This window comes from Nicotiana tomentosiformis, chromosome 7, assembly GCF_000390325.3.
Source record: "Nicotiana tomentosiformis chromosome 7, ASM39032v3, whole genome shotgun sequence".
Classification (NCBI taxonomy): domain Eukaryota; kingdom Viridiplantae; phylum Streptophyta; class Magnoliopsida; order Solanales; family Solanaceae; genus Nicotiana; species Nicotiana tomentosiformis.
Genome location: NC_090818.1, coordinates 44,592,949 through 44,611,657, shown reverse-complemented (window position 1 = coordinate 44,611,657; position 18,709 = coordinate 44,592,949). Strand labels below are relative to the sequence as shown.

At 33.3% G+C, this 18,709-nt stretch overlaps 1 protein-coding gene and 2 long non-coding RNA genes across 5 annotated transcripts in view; 1 reads left to right on the top strand and 2 right to left on the bottom strand.

The window, feature by feature from the left end:
- LOC138896477 (uncharacterized) overlaps positions 1 to 18,709 on the bottom strand; it is a 107,783-nt gene that overhangs the window by 47,479 nt on the left and 41,595 nt on the right. The window lies entirely within an intron of this gene.
- On the bottom strand, positions 9,596 to 10,277 carry LOC104100286 (uncharacterized). The gene has a single exon (XM_070179837.1). The coding sequence runs from the start codon at positions 10,091 to 10,093 to the stop codon at positions 9,887 to 9,889; it is 207 nt and encodes a 68-aa protein (XP_070035938.1). The 5' UTR covers positions 10,094 to 10,277; the 3' UTR covers positions 9,596 to 9,886.
- LOC138896475 (uncharacterized) overlaps positions 16,354 to 18,709 on the top strand; it is a 14,470-nt gene continuing 12,114 nt past the window's right edge. For 2 of the 3 annotated variants that reach the window (XR_011409654.1, XR_011409653.1), the window contains exon 1: positions 16,363 to 17,218. This is a non-coding gene — a long non-coding RNA (uncharacterized lncRNA). Of the gene's footprint in view, positions 17,219 to 18,709 lie in introns of all 3 variants that reach the window. The other variant, XR_011409652.1, reaches the window with a different exon arrangement.

The following is an 18,709-nucleotide window of genomic DNA, read 5'->3' as shown; positions in this document are numbered from 1 at the left end:
CGCGCACACACAAAAATCAGTCTATCGAATCATTGATATTCCTCCAAGTTCACCGCACCATGTTGAGTCTACTCTACTTAAAGAATTAAAAGCAAAATACACAAAAATAATCTAATCGACTTTCAAATCCTAGAACCATCTTAGAGTAAATTTCACAAATTGTGAAATAACTATGACGTTTCTCACGCAAAAATGATAAAACTTTTACTAACTCACACAAAAATTATAGTAGTCGAAAAATAAATTTTCCGGTAGTATTTTCTTATTTTGCGTTTTTTAATTTATTTTCAGTCTAATAAATAATTATCCAATTAAAATAGGAAAAATATGAGTATATTTTTAGTAGTTCCCAAAAATAATAGCCGAGAAATAATATGAGTATATATATATATATATATATATATATTGGCTAGCAAATGCAATTAATTTCGGCCGGCCGATTAATTTTATACTTTTCTCTTAAAATAGGAATGACCCAACCCAACTTGACCCAATACTCATATACGTAAGTTAAAATAATACTAAAAGTGAATTCTTCCCCATAAGAAATTTAGTTTGGAATGCATGAGATTCTGACAGGAAAAAAAAGGGAATAAAAAGTATAATTAGAGAGCACTTGAAATAAAAATGATATCGATTTATATAAAAATCTTGAAAAGAAAAATAAAAGATAGAAATATCATGTTTTGAAGGATTTACTATTCACTTTTAGTATTATTTTAATTTTTATATATGAGTATTGGGTCGGGTGGGCCAGGTGGGGTTGGCTCATCCCTATTTTAATTGAATTATTATTTATTAGACTGAAAATAAGAAAATAAAAAATCACAAAATAAGAAAATACTATTGAAAAATTATATTTTCCAAGCACTATGAATTTTATGCGAGTTAGTAAAAGTTTTATGATTTTTGTGTGAGAAAACATAATTATATGATCTTGGTGAAAAAAGTCATAGTTATATGATTTTTCCGTGAGAAAACAAAGTTATATGACTTTAGTGGAAAACAAAAGTCATAGTTATATGACCATTTGTAAAATTTACCAAACTCAACCATCTTACGCATGCGGAAAGATGATAGGAAATTCTATATTTTTCTCTCATCCTTTGTGTAAATGTTTCCGGACAATATAAATCAGTTGTAATAAATATCTCGAGTCGTTATCTTAGGATATTGGATCAAAAATTGATTGTTACACAAACAGGGGCGTATCTAGGGGTTTCATGGGGCACGTGAATTCATGCTCACCTCCCTAAATCATGTATGGTAATATTATATTTTTTCAGAAATACTAAATATATGTATATGCACCCAAATTCAAAGTATCATATGATGCGATGATTATTGGATGCATCTCTCTGAGTGGATTATGAGTTCAAATCTCATGTCAATTTTATTTATTTTTTTAGAACTAGATACCCACGGGAGATGGACATGTTAGGTGTCACTTTTTGCATATTAATTAAGAACTTCTTCTTCTTCTTTCTTTCTCTGTTTGATTTATTCTTTTAAAATTTCATTCATTGAAATTCCTATTATTCTTTTGTTACTATAAATTTTTATATGATTAAATGAAATGTGCATATTAAAATTAGTAGTAGTGAATGATGTAGCATATAGTTAATGGATTCAACTGATCCCAACATTTTCGATAGGGAGTAAACAATATAGATATAGATGTAAGAAAATTATTATATAAATATTAAATTTGAACGTATAATTTCAAAAGTATAATGGATGTAATAGTAGAACTAAAAGTTGAATCTCTAAAATTTTTATTCTGGACCCACCGCTTCGTAATAGTAACCATCCTCCTAAATTCCTGGATCCGCCTCTATACACAAATAGTCGGTCAGATTCAATGATTATTTTTCTAGTCAACATACATCTATTGCACATCTATTAAACACAATTAACATGAATTACATATACCTTATATATCCGTCAACTATTTTAAGTTAGATTAGATGTACGACTATTTGAGTTAATTATTTTTTAAGCCGATAATGTCTAACATTTTCACAGTGGGAAAGATATATTGTCTAGGAAGAGAAAAAGATCTGTTGTTGGTCCACTAAAAAGACAAATTCGATTATTTTATTCATATTTAACGTATTTGTCGAACATTTTATGTCTATGTTCAACTAATTACCATCCAACTGCTCGAGAGAAAGGGAGTCGTAGCGAAGTTGGTTAGTGCATGAGACGCACCGCCATTCACGGGGAATGTGCGTGAGTAACGCCGTGCGGCGCGATTCTGTCTCTGTCTTGAAAATATTATGATGTCGTCAAGTAGGGGTGATAATGGTTTGATTTGGCCGGTTATTTTATAAAATTTGTACTATATTAATTTTTCGATTATTCTATTATCTATAACCAGAATTAGACTTTTCGAAACCGTCTCAATCATATCGGTTTCTCTTCGGTATCGGTATGGTTTAGTTAATTTTCGGTATTTTTTTAAATATCATAGTATAAAATTCACCAGTAGAAGTAGAATGCAATAACATACGTTCTTTTATAAGACTTGGCAAAACTCTCTAGATATTTTTACTGTTTAAAGGGTGATGATTTAAAAAAAATGAAAGATGGTTAGAGTATAGATCTATCAACTATTCTACAACAACGTAAAAAAAACCAAGCAAAGGCAAAGAAAATATAAATCACTACGAGTAGAAAGATATTAACCAAGGTGAGACTCAAGAATAAAGTCTATACAAGATTAAATATTCAAAAAGATAAATCTAAATTATATGAAAGGAAACATATTCAGTACATTGTAATTTGCTACTCATTATCGCTAGAATACTTTGTGTCTTGCTAATAAAGATACTTGAAATAACTTAGTTTAAGTAGATGTAGCATAATAGGTTTTAGGAATTAGTATTTTGAGTTTAATTACTTGTTGGCTTGTAATAGTTTTCATAATTCCAAGGTCCAAAGAAAAAATTAATGCATTATTATTTTTAAACTTACTAGATAAATATGTTTTTCACATGTAAAATTTATTATGTACGGTTCGATATTTTTTCGGTTTATTTTTATAAAATAAAAAACCTACCCTAATTATCGGTGCGGTTATAGATTTATATAAAAGCCTACAGTTTCTTAAAAAGAAACCTAAAAATCGATTCGGTGTGGTACGGTTCGATCGGTTTAGTCGGTTTTCGAATAGCCATTGAAACCCTGTGTCGAGTCCAAATCCAAATTAGCTTACAGTAACAGCACCAGTACTGTAGCAAATTTTTATTATTGGGAGATAGTTAATATAATAAAATATTTAAATCTTATTCTCATATTAAGGGTCCGTTTGGACATAAATATTTTTTTCTTTTTTTCCAACTTTTTTTTTAAAACAATGTTTGGTTATGAAAATTTTAGAATTTTTTAAATTCAACTTGCAAATGAATTTTGAAATTCTAAAAAGTGCCTTAAAGCAGTTTTTCACTGAAAATTTATAACTTGGGAACTTTTAGATTTTAAAAATTAGAATTTATAAAAGGACCTCATCAACCCACTAGAAATTAAATACCTAGCTAACCATCAAATACTCACTTTCCCTTGTTATTGTCGAAATTATAATTAAGTTAAAACAATACGAAGATCAAGGTAATGAGATGAAAGAAACGTTCACTAACAAAATTCTGCATTGTGATTATCAAGTCTCATCGACTTTCACTATCTTTACTACGAAAAAAAATACGAGTGCAGTTAACCTTCAGATATGATACTCAATTTAGGGTGATTTTGATAGTTTTTACAAATTATAGGGTATAAATCATGTTTCATGATTTTGAAAAAAAGTACAAACCAAATACATTGCAAAAGTGTAGCCAAATACAATTTCATCTCCGAATCAAACTTTAGTGAAATTTCAAATTTTAAAAAATAATTTTCGGTCTTCTATTTGATCACCATGCAAAAATTAATCCTAACACCATGCAAAACTCTTCTATTTGATCACATTTTTTACTGGATTCACTTCATACTTAAAAAGGTAACTTTATTTACAGTTTGGACCTTGCTCAATTCATACATACAAAATAAATGCATTTTCTAAAATTATTAATTCATATTCAAACAAAAAATGAACAGATTTGTTGAGAAGAAGCGTATTTGTAATTAAAAATATAACATCCATTTAGAACGTCTAAACTCAGCCTGATCATGCTTGAGCAGTAATGATTGTTCATAATGCATCAATAATAAGCTTTTCCTTTTAATCATTAAAATGGGCGATTGTCCATATGCATCTTTTTTCTTTTACATATAACACATATATAAGTTTTGGGTCCAACTATATATCGATTATTCCTTTATCCTTATCAATAAAAAATAGTAAATCATCTAAGCACGATCCTTATTATGGGTTTGTTGAGGCACCAACCTTGTTCTTACTTAAATACTAGAGTATAAGAAATTGGAAACTAAAACACGTGCCATGTGTCCTCGTTAGTGTTGTTAATAGTAATACTTAATAGTCATCGACTGAAAAAAAAGACAGGAGCTTTCCAAAAATCACGACTAATTTGTTAAACATATTTGTATTAGTATGTTTTTAGGTGGAAATCAATATCTAACACTGAATTAACTTTTGTATTGTCCAACCCAAGATCCATTGAAAAAGGCCACGCTTGGGAAATCTACAGTTAAAAATACCCGTGCATGCTATATCCTTGTGAATATATAGAACTGGTTTTGTGTTATTTAAAAAGAAGAAGTTTATTGGCATTATTTTAAGGGGAGGAAAAGGAGAGGGGAATATTATACAAGTGGTATTTGATCTTTTCCCGTATAGTGACGAATGAGAGGCTCACACCCGTATTTGAATTTTGATCTACTTCACTTACAACACTAGTAAAAGTGGAAGTTTCATTATTTCAAGAACATCGTGGACTCCTTTTGGGGAAATATGGAAAGTAGATGCTAAATACAATTGGTAAAAAACAATGTGTTGAAACTAAGCAATTTCGTATTTGCATAAAAATTCTGAATTTGATATACTTATATTATCTATCTATATTGTTCCCAAAATGTAACTTCATAAATTGCACTCCCTCTGTCTCATAATATGTATCATAATTTTTTTGTGTACGTCGCTTAAGAAAGAATAGTTTTTGACTACTTTATCCTTATTAAATATTTTCTTAATTTATATGTCATCTCCATCAATGACATTATTCATATTTTTACTAAATGTGAATGCAATTGATTTGCTTTATAGAATATATGAAGAGACACCTAGGATAATTAACAAATCGTTAATGCAAACTCTTCCAAAAGATAGATAGCATTCATCTTTCCTTCAAACAAAATTTCAAACATGTTTTGAAAATTTCCAACTAAAACTATTGTGGAGCCAAAAAATTCAACTTCATCAATCAATTGAGTTTTCACTTCATCTCCATTTTCTTTATAAATATATTCTTTCATTACGTGTACTCTAGCAGAACTTCAAAAGTTTGAATATACTTTATAAATAACTTTGGTATTTAAAATATTGATTGCATTAGTGTAAACATGATTAAAGTGTTTAAGATTACAAGGTAGACTTCTTGGTATTTGAATAAAATTATCCATAAGTAATATGTTTGTAGTCTTCTAAGATAATTAATTATTAAGGGTAAAAAAGAAAAAATAAATATATTTTGTCTTGACCTTCTAAAATAACAAATAATTTGAGACAAATATTTTTAGTAACCACGACACATATTATGAGACGGGGAGTATATATCATTTCCATGGACGCATTTATTGAACTCTAAAATAGCTTGCACTTGTAAGTTGTTGCAACTCTCTTTCGTAGTGAATGTGATTATATTCTTATCCGTTTCTCTCGGAAAAAGTTTTTTTGGATAGTCATAGCCTAAAGTAAAGCGTCACATACACTGTTATTTTTTTTTTCTCATACGTATTTTTTTCTTTTAAAACTAAAATGAATTTTCTACTTCTTTTTTCTTTGAGTAATAACGGGGTGCAGCCTACCACTGGAGATCAAAGTCATAACTAGATTTGGAATATATTAAATACAAAGTCACCATGCTTCTAACAAGAGTTGAAACACCTCAACCAGCTTACCTATTGGACCAAAGTTCATTAGAGATTTTAATAAACAATAATTGAAGAATCTATTTAAATAGACGTTCACCAACCGTTTAAATTAAAAATAAAGCGAATGTATAATATATATATATATATATATATATATATATATTCCATATATACTAGTTAGAAAAAGCAAATAATAAATCCTGCCGGCTATTTGTGTAAAGTCGTCCTTATAATTTTCTTGAAATCAGGTTTTGGGTTTGACCTATTAACCAATGCAAGACCACAAAGGGGCAAATTTTTGAATTATTACGTTAAAACAACTTTTATTCCGACCCATCCACACTAACTAGGAGTGTCCTTTCTCTTTTTTATTTTTTCCACATCAATACTAACTTATCCAAATGGAGGAGACTTTTTACTACTATTTTAGTTTTAGTCCAGAAATGAAGCATCGAATTTTTTGCAGAGTGCTACTCTGATCAATATCAACCTTAGAGACATTCAAACTTGAGAAATTGACCTAGAAATTATTGGCAAGATTTTAGCCATAGGTTAGAATTAGCAATTAAAGCCCAAGAAAATTGATAATGGATAGCCAAATGCTAAGTCCTAATACACGAACTAAAAAATAGGAGAAACTGAATATTCAATTCCTAATTTCACGATTGTTCCCTTCCAATCCAGATCCGTCCAAAAAAGAAAATCGCATACATTCACCAAGTAGTCAATCTCATGAGTTTAAATGATTTTATAGCAATAACATGTATATCCCTATGCATATCAGCAAATACCCATGTATATCGTTGTTACACTTATTGTATATCTCATTATATATCATATATGTCCGTGTATATCACGCATAGATTTTCATAGATATGCAAATATGTAGATGCTATGCATGAGATCTGTAGATATAAAAGTAGATATACATGGATATAATACATGTAAATATACATGGCAATATATACGAAACTACCAAAACCATGGCAATAATACATGTTAGGAGTGTTTATGTGAAGAGATTGTAACTATTAATATGGTCAATTGCATTACTAATTAATTTTAAAAGATAAATTTTTTTAAAAAAAATTGTGGACCGAAGAGAGTACGATGGAGCAAAAGCAAAGCGCGTAGAGAGCTTTCATTAGTCTCAAGAAATGCATTTACTGCACCCGACTCCACATCTACATCCTTGAAATGCATAGTGATGATTGGACATTAATTTCTTTAGGTGACAAAGATTTATAGCCTCAGGCATTGAGAACCCCAAAAATGAATGAATATCATTATAGGAAGAGTATAATGATAGAAAAATTTAGCGATCGAGAACGATTGAAAGATTTTGGGAGAGTAATTGGAAAAAAAGATTAGAGGAGAGAGAGAAAAAAAATATTCTGAAGCTACTTTAAAGGATATAGTAATATTTTTGGTTATAAGATACTAGAAATGTTTTAAGATGAAAAGTGACTAGTAGTGCTAATAACCGTAACTTGGGTTGTTTTATGCCATTTACAGGGTCAGATTGTCGTGCATCAATTTCCTGGAAGCCCAATCAAAACTACTAGGGAAATTAATCATGAGATTGAGTTCTGACATCTAGCGCAGGTTGAGCAGAGTAGTTCCTCTGTTTCATTTTACAGGATACTTTTTTCCTGTTAAAAAATGCTATTACACATTTTTATTTAAAATTATTTAATTTTACTCTTAATGACATGCCCTTATGAGTTTATAAATATTATGATAGGTTTAAAATTGCAAGTTCAGAAATGTAAAAGAAATAGAATTTAATCCGTATCCAAGGTTGTGGATTATTTCCTCCAAGGATAGAACGAATTACACAACCGAAGTATCGCACTTACTGGTGCTTTGTTTTCAATTGTTTGTAGTTAAATCAATGCAGAAGAAAGGAAGAGAAGAAAGAAATTTGTATGGAAAATCTGAGAGAATGGACCGGTATTTATAGCCAATGTCTAAATAAAAGAAGCACAGCCGAAGCCGAGCGACGACAACGGTGCGAGTCTTGCCTTCTTCTTAACTCTTTAAGAGCTAGAAGAAGTGCAATTGTATATATACCCATCAAAACCTTTTCCTTTTCCAATATGGGACAATGTCCCTTTGTCAAGGAGAGTTCATTGTCAAGGAGGAAAACTCAAATATTTTCAATTTTCCTCAATTTTTCATTCACCCTCTTTTAAGCTACATTTAAGCTTAAAAACCAAGTTCTAAAGGGTACTTTAATAGTATATATCAAAAGTAAATCTTCTCCTTTTTTTTCTCATAATTCGGTCAAACATCTCTATATAAAAGGAAAGAGAGAGAGAGGGCAGCGGATAGTTCATCACATGTAAGAGAAATGAGTTGGAGCTTTCTTCTTTCCTCCCACAGAGTGGGCACATCCTCTGTCAATTTCAGTGTGTGAATGTGGTAACTGCTACAGTATACCTTGAACATCAACCAACTTTTTTTGGATGGCGCGTTGATGAACTATCTTTTCAAGAAACATACAACTCAAAGCAAGAAGCAGACGGATATGTATACGTGTTCATTCAAATCCAATATTTTTTACCTAGACCTTATATATGTGTTAAATTCTTTTTACTAAATAAGTAAAATAAAAGATTTCGAACCAAGTAAATTAAATAGGTTTGTTGTGGTATAATTCCGAACTTAGAAACCATAATAATTTTCAAATCCCGGATCTTCCTTTATTGCTCATCCTCTTGTTAGCATTATAATCTTGTACCTTGCGATTGTGTGGAGGCAATAGTAAAGGTGAAAAAGACGTTGTTGGATTAACGTAGCTTTCCATTAGATATTCTGTATCAATTACAATAATGAATTGTAGTTGGGCTAGCTAGCAGCTAACACTGTAGCACAGATGATCCTGAGTTCAGATATTCCTTAATTTATTAAATGCATCTCTGCTTGTTCAATATCTACTCAAAGACCTCTTTATGTTCTGTAGAAAAATATCTTACTAATGCGATAAGGAAAAAATCTTTGTTTAGTTTATTAATCAACGTGATCAATGCTATATAGATTGCTTTACTTTCAGTAGAGTCGTGTAGCTTTTAAGAGGAGAAACCAACACAGCCAATCCTATCTTTGAAGAGAGAGATATAATTCTAACTTGCTAAGCATAATTTTCTAGGCGTCCAGAGACTACTTGAACCACAAACTGTTATTGAATCAAAATGAAAATTAAGTATATATATATATATGTATTCTCTTGTTTATTTTTACTTGTCCACTTTTGACTTTGCACTCCCTTTAAAAACAAGTAAATAAAGAATGTATTTTACTATTTTACTCATACTAATGATAGCATTTCAAAAAGTCTTAAGAAATAATTTGATAAAACAATAAAAAAAGATTATCTTTCTCTTTATTTGCACAGGTAAAAGTGAAAAATATAGTAAAAAAAGTAAAAGTGAATGGAGTGAGCATGTATTAAAAGAGAAGTAGGGAAAACGCCTCATTTCTGTAGAAAAACTGTACGTAAAAAGTAGAAATAACACGAATGCACTATTTGAAACGTCAGAAAGAAAGAAAGAAGAAATTAAACCCTTTCATTTGACATTATTAAATCATGAATACAAAAGGCTATATATGTGAAGTTAGGAATTTTGTCTTTATAGCTAGCTAACTCCATGATCAAGCAATACTGGATTACACCACGATATATATATATATATATATATATATATATATATATTCATTATATCTTTCTACTTTCATTTGCTAATTCACTCACGATCAGTAAAGGAAAACTCACAAAATACATAACTTAATTACATATACTAGTACGGTTAAAAAGATAGAGAAACGGATGATTTTATCGGTAAGACTTAAGAACGGCACCACAGAAACAACAGATAATAGCTTTCCAAGACTTCCAGTAAAAGGGGACGTAGCAAAATCTGGTAGCAGTGCGCATATCAGCAACTTGAGCGCCATGGCCGCAACGCGAACACGAACCAGCTACTGGCTTACTCTGCCTCATCATCCTCTTCTGATCCACCAAAAAGCAAAAACACACCATTATATTTATACTGACCCGTGTACGTACTTTTTCAGACTCGAATTAAGAGTACAGAAATTAGGAAGGGTTCGTTTTAACCAACTGTTGTTGCTTGAATGATGATCCGAAAGAGTGGTATGTTGGGCGATTATATACTAGTACGAGTACGTAGGAGTACATGGCATTTGAGATTAAGATTTCGAGGGGCCACGAAACCGCCTAGGATATGGGGGTGGTGTGGTCCGCGAAAAGGTGTTATTAATTAAACAAGGTTTTGGTCAACGTCCAAGTTCAGCTTCCAACCAAGGAACCATTGCCACGCGTGGGAACACTCGAATATGGTGTGGGCTTTACATTTTTTAATTGATAGAAAGTTAATAGGTTATACCACGATCTCAACTGTGTTCATGATATGATATTTATAAATATTTAATAATTTTTTTAGTACATATATAAAATATAAATAAAAGTTACTGGGTTTCGATGAACCCGATCTTTGTGCTCTAGATCCGTCCCTGATTATCAATCACTTAGAAGAAAGTCATAGGTAATATTTTCTTTGTCCCAATTTATGTTATTATTTGTTTGGAGTTTAAGAGTCAATTTATTTAATGTTGACTATGTATTAATTTTGATGTAAAATCTTTTATTATTTTTAGAAAAATTTACATATTTTTAAAAGTACATAAAAAATACTATAAATTATAATATTTTAATAATTTAAACTATTTAAAAGGCATATTAAAAAATCACGATAAGAAAAAAACTCGTTCGACTCGATTTTGAAATCCAAATAGCATCACATAAATTGGACAAAAGCACTACCTTTGTTGTATAAGTGATTATTAACCTAAAAGATAAGTAGGTTGTTAAATTATATTGACAATGCAAGAATTCTGCATATCATTATTGCATTTGAAAATAAAGTTGAATTGCTTGTTATGTGATTCGGTTGGTAGTAGGCTTATTTGAATTTTTTTTTTCTTTTCTATGCTTCTACATGATTTTTTGGTGTTGTCCAGTATTATTTTTTGTTATTATTGTGGTACTTATGCTTGCCTGAACCGAGAGTCTATTGGAAACTGTCTCTCTACCTCTGCAAAGGTAGGGGTAAGATGTGCGTACACACTACCCTCCCCAAACCCCACTATAAGAACCCCACTATGTAAAATTATATTGGGTACGTTGTTGTTGTTGCTGCTGCTTGTTATATGATTCATGTACTTGAAGAAGGAAATCTGCTATAGCGTTCCTAGTTAAGGTGTGGGTAACTGCCACATGTCCATTTTACAGTTGGGATGATTCTATTCTTGTGTTTAATGCAGGGCGTGTTTTCAAATTTAAACTCCAGTTGGACAACTCCATGTTCAAACGATCTTTTTCTTTCTAGGGTACCCAAAAAAAAAGGGGGGGTGGTCCATCCATTTTAGATATTATTACTACATGTCAAACTCAATAGCGCTAAGAGCATATATGAGAGGGAAGAATAATTAAATGTTGGACGTTGGTGCTATAAACAACAGTCGATTTCCAGTCAAAAGAAGAAAAAAGAAGAAAGAATCATTGCAACTTACAAGAAGTTTACCAAATAAGAGAAGGTTGTTTGTTTATTTCTTGAAATTTGATCATCCAATTCAAAATTTTAAGCTAATGAGGGAAGTAGTGTAGATTACTTAAGCTCATGTTGAAATCTTTATACAACTGATGAGAAACAAATATAGCGCATTTTCTATACATCCTCCTGCACGTGTAACTAGATTATTGATTTTCTATTTTAATGTTTATTTCGTTTTTTTTTTTTAAAGTAGGGAGAGAAGGCTCAACATGATTGGGCCTAGAGTGAAAGGAGACAAATTAGAGACAGAAGATAGATAAGATTCAACGGGCTAATGAGTGGGTCTGGACCAATATTAGTGGATCGATTGACTAGGTAGACTATAGAGAGAAGTCCAGCGCAGCTCCATGGGCTAAATCGAGAGATTAGCTTAAAACAAGAATATTGTAATATGGCCAAATTTTCATTACATTTGCTATGACATAATATCCATTATAATAAATTTGTGGTTCATGACATTTGCCATGACATAATATCCATTATTAGGCAAATGATTTCTTACTATAAATATATGAGTTTCTCCTCATTTGTAAACACACAAATTCAAGAGCTTTTCACTCTTGTCTTTCTTTCTCATCTTTTATTTCATTATAGAGTATTTTGTAAGAGAGTGAGTGTTGGAAAATACTTGTGTGAACCCTTTCTTTGGAGTGATCTTGTGAGGTTATTCTCTTAGGGTATTTGGGATTAATTAGAGTATTTACTCTAATTTTGTGTTCTCTTTTGTACTCTTGTTGGTATAGTAGAATTGCTCCTCTCCGCTTGTGGACGTAGGTCACCTTGACCGAACCATGTTAAATTTGTGTCTTCTTTATCTTTTTTAATTGCCGTTATTATCAACTTGCATTGTCTTTGTTATTATCATTATAACGTTGTTTGGCTAAATTTCACACTACTCGGTAACCCGATCCTAACAAATATACAGAGATATGTGCAGTAAATTCATTAACCTGTAGCTTTAATATCATGCGAAAGAATCTGAATATCCAAACGAAAACCTTAAAATAATAGATGAAGTAGCACATGACCATTTACAATTTTATAAAAACCTTGAAATAAGTGTAGCCCTTACCATATTTATGCATCTCCAACATGAACATACCGCATATGCATCATTAATTCTCTATAAGTTGTATCAACTATTGTATACGGTCGAAATAGATTTCGGCCTTAGCACGTCCGATCGAGTTCGAACGATGATTTATCGAAGTAAGATTCTGAAGGTGGAACAAACTAACCTCGAACCTGGGGAGGCCGATCCGTGTCGAGATCGATATCATTATCGAGCTCGAATCAAAATCGAACCATGATGTAGAGTAGATCTATCATGCTGATAATCTAAAGACCAACCAATATTGACATCGAATCAATTCGAGGGCTCGAGCCAAGATCGGGCTCGAACCAAGATCACGAGTTCGAGCCGAAATCAAGCTCAAACCAAAATCGAGGGTTCCAAGCAAGATCGAGCTCGCAGACAAAAGCCGTTGTAATCCCACTAGAGAGAATCTTGGCAGAAATTATGGAAAAGCTGACTTATCATGGGTCTCCCACTGAATGTTTATTTTATTATGCTTAGAGTCAAATCCCTTCACTATAAAAGGGCTTGGTTACTATTTCTGTAGGACAAGTTTTCTAGGCTTACATTGTAATAAAAGTGCTATATTCTCCTACAGTAAAGAATTGTTCTTTCAGATTTCTTATATTGATTCTATTTGTTGAATCATAAGATTCATTGTTTCTGACAACCTTATCTATTTAGCATTCTCTGCAATCTATATTTACATTTCTATTGATCCTTATATTTTGTGTTAAGTTACGCCACATATCCTCGGAATTGCGTATAAATTCAACTCTATCCATTTTTTGGATAAACAGTTTGGCGCCCACCGCGGGACCGAGGATAACAGTGGTTATTTGATACAAATCTAAAAAAACACGCCATTGTGCTTTGCACTCATTTTCGAAAACATCCTGAATTTCGGATCAGCTACGAATAACCACCAATCAAATGGCTTCACCGATCGATTACGAAGCCGGCCTTCATGATGAAACCAATAACTTGGCACCCGGGGCTGGAAGGCCAATTAACGATGGCACCGATGCTCGAATCGAAGTACCTGAAATTCGAGCCGAAATACCATTGGATGTCAATTCACAAATAGCTTTGGAGGCGAATCAGCGCTCCGAACCGGAAAGAAGCATTCAGGGCGGTACTCGATCCGTAGCCCGAGACACCCAAAACGCGGGAGAAATCGGGGCCAGCTAACGTATGATCTTCGAGATGCTACAAGCCCAACAAGTAGTAATAACTCAGCTACAGAGCCAAACTCGCGCACAAAGCAGGCTGGATGCCAATCCACTTCGAGAAGTCACCCCAGAACAGAGCCCGCCATAGTGAAATCTAACGAGCAAGAATCAGGGACTACTCCCGGAATTACTAAATTGCTCGAGGAACTCACAAAACGAGTCCAAGCCAACGACAAGAGGGTGGAAACGTACAATGCCAGGGTCGATCAAATCCCGGGGGCTCCACCAATGATAAAGGGGCTTTATTCGAAAAAATTCATACAAAATACTTTTCCGTCGAGTGCGGCACCGAAGCCAATCCCCAAAAAAATTCCGTATGCCCGAAATTCTCAAATATAACGGTACGACCGATCCTAACGAACATGTTACCTCTTACACATGTGCCATAAAAGGCAACGATTTGGAAGAAGATGAGATTGAATCCGTGTTGTTGAAAAAGTTCGGGGAGACCCTCTCGAAGGGAGCGATGATCTGGTACCACAATTTACCGCCGAATTCCATGGATTCTTTTGCCAGATTCGTTCGTAAAGTCACATGATGGTATCATAAAGGTTGCAATGAGGAAATCAGACCTCTTCAAAGTAAAGCAAAGGGAGGATGAAATGCTGAGGGAATTCGTATCCCAATTTCAAATGGAACGCATAGAATTACCCCCGGTCACAGACGATTGGGCCGTACAAGCTTTCACCCAAGGGTTGAACGAGCTAAGTTAGACAACATCACATCGGCTGAAACAAAATTTGATCGAGTATCTGGCGATAACTTGGGCAGATGTACACAACCGATACCCATCAAAAATTAGGGTCGATGATGATCAATTGAGAGCTCCGTACGGACCCGTTCATCAGAACAGGACAGTTACTAAAAACCAAAAGAAGATCGACAAAGAACAAAGGTCGAACAGAGACCGATATCGATCGTACGTCGCAGATCGGGTGAATAACGGTTCAGCACGCAATGCAGTTCGGAATAATCAAAGGATTGATGGAGGAAAAAATTATCGGGGGCTTATGAGTAAGAGCAACTTCGATAAATATGCTGATCCTATAGAAGCACCTCGATTATCAGAATATAACTTCAGCGTTGGTGCATCCGCTCTCGTGTCAGCCATCAGACGCATCAAAGATACTAAATGGCCTCGACCCATGCAGACCGATCCTGCCCGAAGAAATTCCAATCAAACGTGCGAATATCATGGTACCCATGGCCACAGAACGGAAGATTGCAAGCAACTAAGAGAGGAAATAGCTCGCTTGTTTAACGAAGGGCACCTTCGGGAATTTCTGAGTGATAGGGCGAAGAACCATTTTAAAAGCAGGGATTTCAGCAAGCAAAACGAGCAAGAAGAACCGCAGCACGTCATCCACATGATCATCGGCGGCATCGATACCCCTCAGGGACTAGTACTTAAACACACTAAAACATCGATGGTAAGGGAAAAGCGATCTCGGACTTAAGATTACGCACCCATGGGGACTTTGTCCTTTGATAATGAAGATGCAGAGGGGGTCATCCAACCTCATAACGACGCACTGGTAATATCCGTACTCATGAATAAAACTAAAATTAAGCGTGTGTTAATCGATCCAGGTAGCTCGGCCAATATCATCCGATTGAAGGTAGTAGAGCAGCTCGGCCTACAGGATCAGATCGTACCCGCAACTCTGGTCCTAAATGGGTTTAATATGGCACGCGAAACCACAAAGGGTGAGATAATCCTACCAATAAACGTGGCTGGAACCATCCATGAAACAAAGTTTCATGTGATCGAAGGCGATATGAGATATAATGCCCTTTTCGGAAGGCCATGGATCCACTACATGAGAGCCGTACCTTCGACCCTATACCAGGCCCTCAAATTCCCGACATCGGGATGTGTCAAAACGGTGTACGGAGAACAGCCAGCCGCAAAGGAAATGTTCGCCGTCGACGAAGCTAAACCAATGTCCTCACTTTCGCCGATAAAAGGATCGGGCCCGGAAGGAGAAAGGGACACCAAATAGCAATCACAGACATCGGCTTCGACCCAACCAGATAACCAGAAAATCGAAGAGGATGATGATCAAAGGGTCCCTCGATCTTTCGTGAATCCCGATGATTCCGAAGCCACCAAATTAACAATCGAAGAGCTAGAGCAAGTCATATTAATCGAGCACTGGCCCGAGCGAAAGGTATACTTGGGAACGGGGTTGAGCCCCGAACTCAGGGAGAAACTCGTTCAATTTCTTAGTGTGAACACCTAATTTTTGACCGCACTCAAATTCGATACTATTTTAGTGTAAAATATTTTTTTTTAGGTCTAATCTTAATATTTTAAACTTTTATCTTACTCTTAATAGGTTTTATTTAAAAAAAAAATATATTAAAAAAAAAACTACAAAAAAATATTCACATTCTTAGGGTATAAGTTTATTTCTATTTACAAGAGAAAGGAAAATTTACAAAAAATAGTTGGATTCTTTTAATTTGAATTCAAATAAGTATGCTATGGTATCTTTTCTTAGTATTATTTAAATTATATGTAAATATTTAATTTTTATACATTTTTCTTAGTCTAAAAGAAGTGGGTTCATATTTTTATTTATGTATTTTACCTTACCTTTTCTTTAAATAAAAGAAGTAAATAAAATAACATATTTTTAATTTTAAAAAAAAGAAGAAGAAGAAGAGATCTTAGCTAACTCCTATCTGATCTATCAATCCTAACTCCCCCCAACTCTCACGTCACTCTACACCAATAATTCCGTCCTCCCAAAGCCCCATTTCTCCAACTCCATCATTATCTCCACATTTTCCCCTAATATATCTCACCACAGATCCATCCCATATTGCCACTCCTCTCACGTCCCCTACTAACTTACACATGATCTTCCCCCCACTTCACAAAAATACTAGTTTCCGATCACTGCATAAGGGAGGACTGGACAAATGAAAAAAGGGGGGCACCCAACACATTGGAGGAAAAAATAGAAAAATACATATTCCCACGGAAAAGAGAACACAAATATTAATTGGTATCAAAGAGGAGGACTAACAAAATCTCAAGTTTCATTCTCACAAAGCACATAAAGTTGGGAATTTTCGTTCAAGATCCAAGTTTTAAAAGTTCTCGTTGAGTTTTCGGTGTATGGTTCACTGTTATTCGTTGCTATTTCAAGTTCGACATTGGATATCTATTTGTTGGTATTTTCTCGATATATATAGTAAAGATCTTCACCGTACAGGTTCTTATTCTTCTCTTGTTATAGTTACTTTCTGTGTTTAATAAGTTGTGGAGAAATTTAGTTCTATTGTGAATTTATTCGTTGGGATGCATATCTTAAATTAAAATTAATTATTAAAAATAAAATATTTCGTAATGACAATATATAACTTCTTTGATTATCGAGAATATGTTTAATATCTGTTTCAAGTATTTAGTAGGTATGGTTTAAACAAGTTTCTGAATAGTCAGCTTTAAAGCGTATTAACTAAAGAATTAGTATTACTATGGTTATGATATAATAAATTATTTAATTAACCTATGAGAAGTACACGTTAAGTTTTCCATTCTATGACACTCTCCAATCCATAAAGATACGGCATTACTTGATATGGTGCCATGTAGTTCATGCCCATATATTTTGATTTGTTTTTAAAACTAACTTAATGGAACTTTCAGTAGCTTCTCTTAAAGGTTTAGCTCATAATTTGCATTAAATAATTATTATTGTTACTTTTGTATATTATTTTGATTAGTTTAAGTATTATTCTTACATTAATATTGAAACTGTATTAGGGGAAAGTTATTAATAAACTGAGCTTAGGTGAAAGTCAAGGCCGATTGATTGGTAATAAAAATAATTGTGAGTGAGTGAGATATGTCACAAACTAATTCATGACTCGTTGCAATAAATAAATAAAACATATTAAACAATATATAACTAAATGTCTCGGATAAAAAAGATAGATAAATGGAATACTCTAAATACGCTAGTATGCTTTAGGCGCGTGTTAACCAATCAATTATCGTGATTATGTACACGTTCGCGTGACATAGTTACGATTTTTAAAATTAAAACCAAAGTATGCGTTCGCGCAACTTTGGACAAACCTATATTAAAAATAATAATATTTATTAATTGTGTACACGTATACGTGACATGATTCATGACACACCAAATAAAACGAATACACGTACGCGTGATTCGTTTCAAAATAATTTCATTAATTACAAATAATAAAGCAATTAAAAGCAGTAAAAAGGTAAATGTACATAGGTTCTAAAAGGAGTAATTAAACCATTTAATTAAGCCAGGTATGATTAAAGCGACCGTGCTAAAATCACGGAATCCGAGAGTGCCTCACACCTTCTCTCGGGTTAACAGAATTCCTTACCCGGTCTTTTGTGTTCACGGACCGTAAAACAGAGTCAAATTTTCTCGATTTGGGATTTAAAATAAACCGGTGACTTGGGACACCATAAATTATCCCAAGTGGCGACTCTGATTAAATAAATAATCCCATTTCGAATAATGTCACTTAAATTGGAAAAACTCTTTTAGCACCATCCCCCCGGGAAAAAGGAGGTGTGACAGCTCTGGCGACTCTGCTGGGGATAAGAACCCAGAATTTCTAGTTCGGGGTTTAGAATTCGAGCTTATAAGATGATTTATACTTGGCTTTATTGATTTGATGTTATTAATGTATTTTTGAGTCTAATGTGCTAATTGTCG

Bases quoted from the DNA above. Each gene is read 5' to 3' on its own strand.
- LOC104100286 (XM_070179837.1), bottom strand. From the start codon at position 10,093: ATGGTGTGTTTTTGCTTTTTGGTGGATCAGAAGAGGATGATGAGGCAG.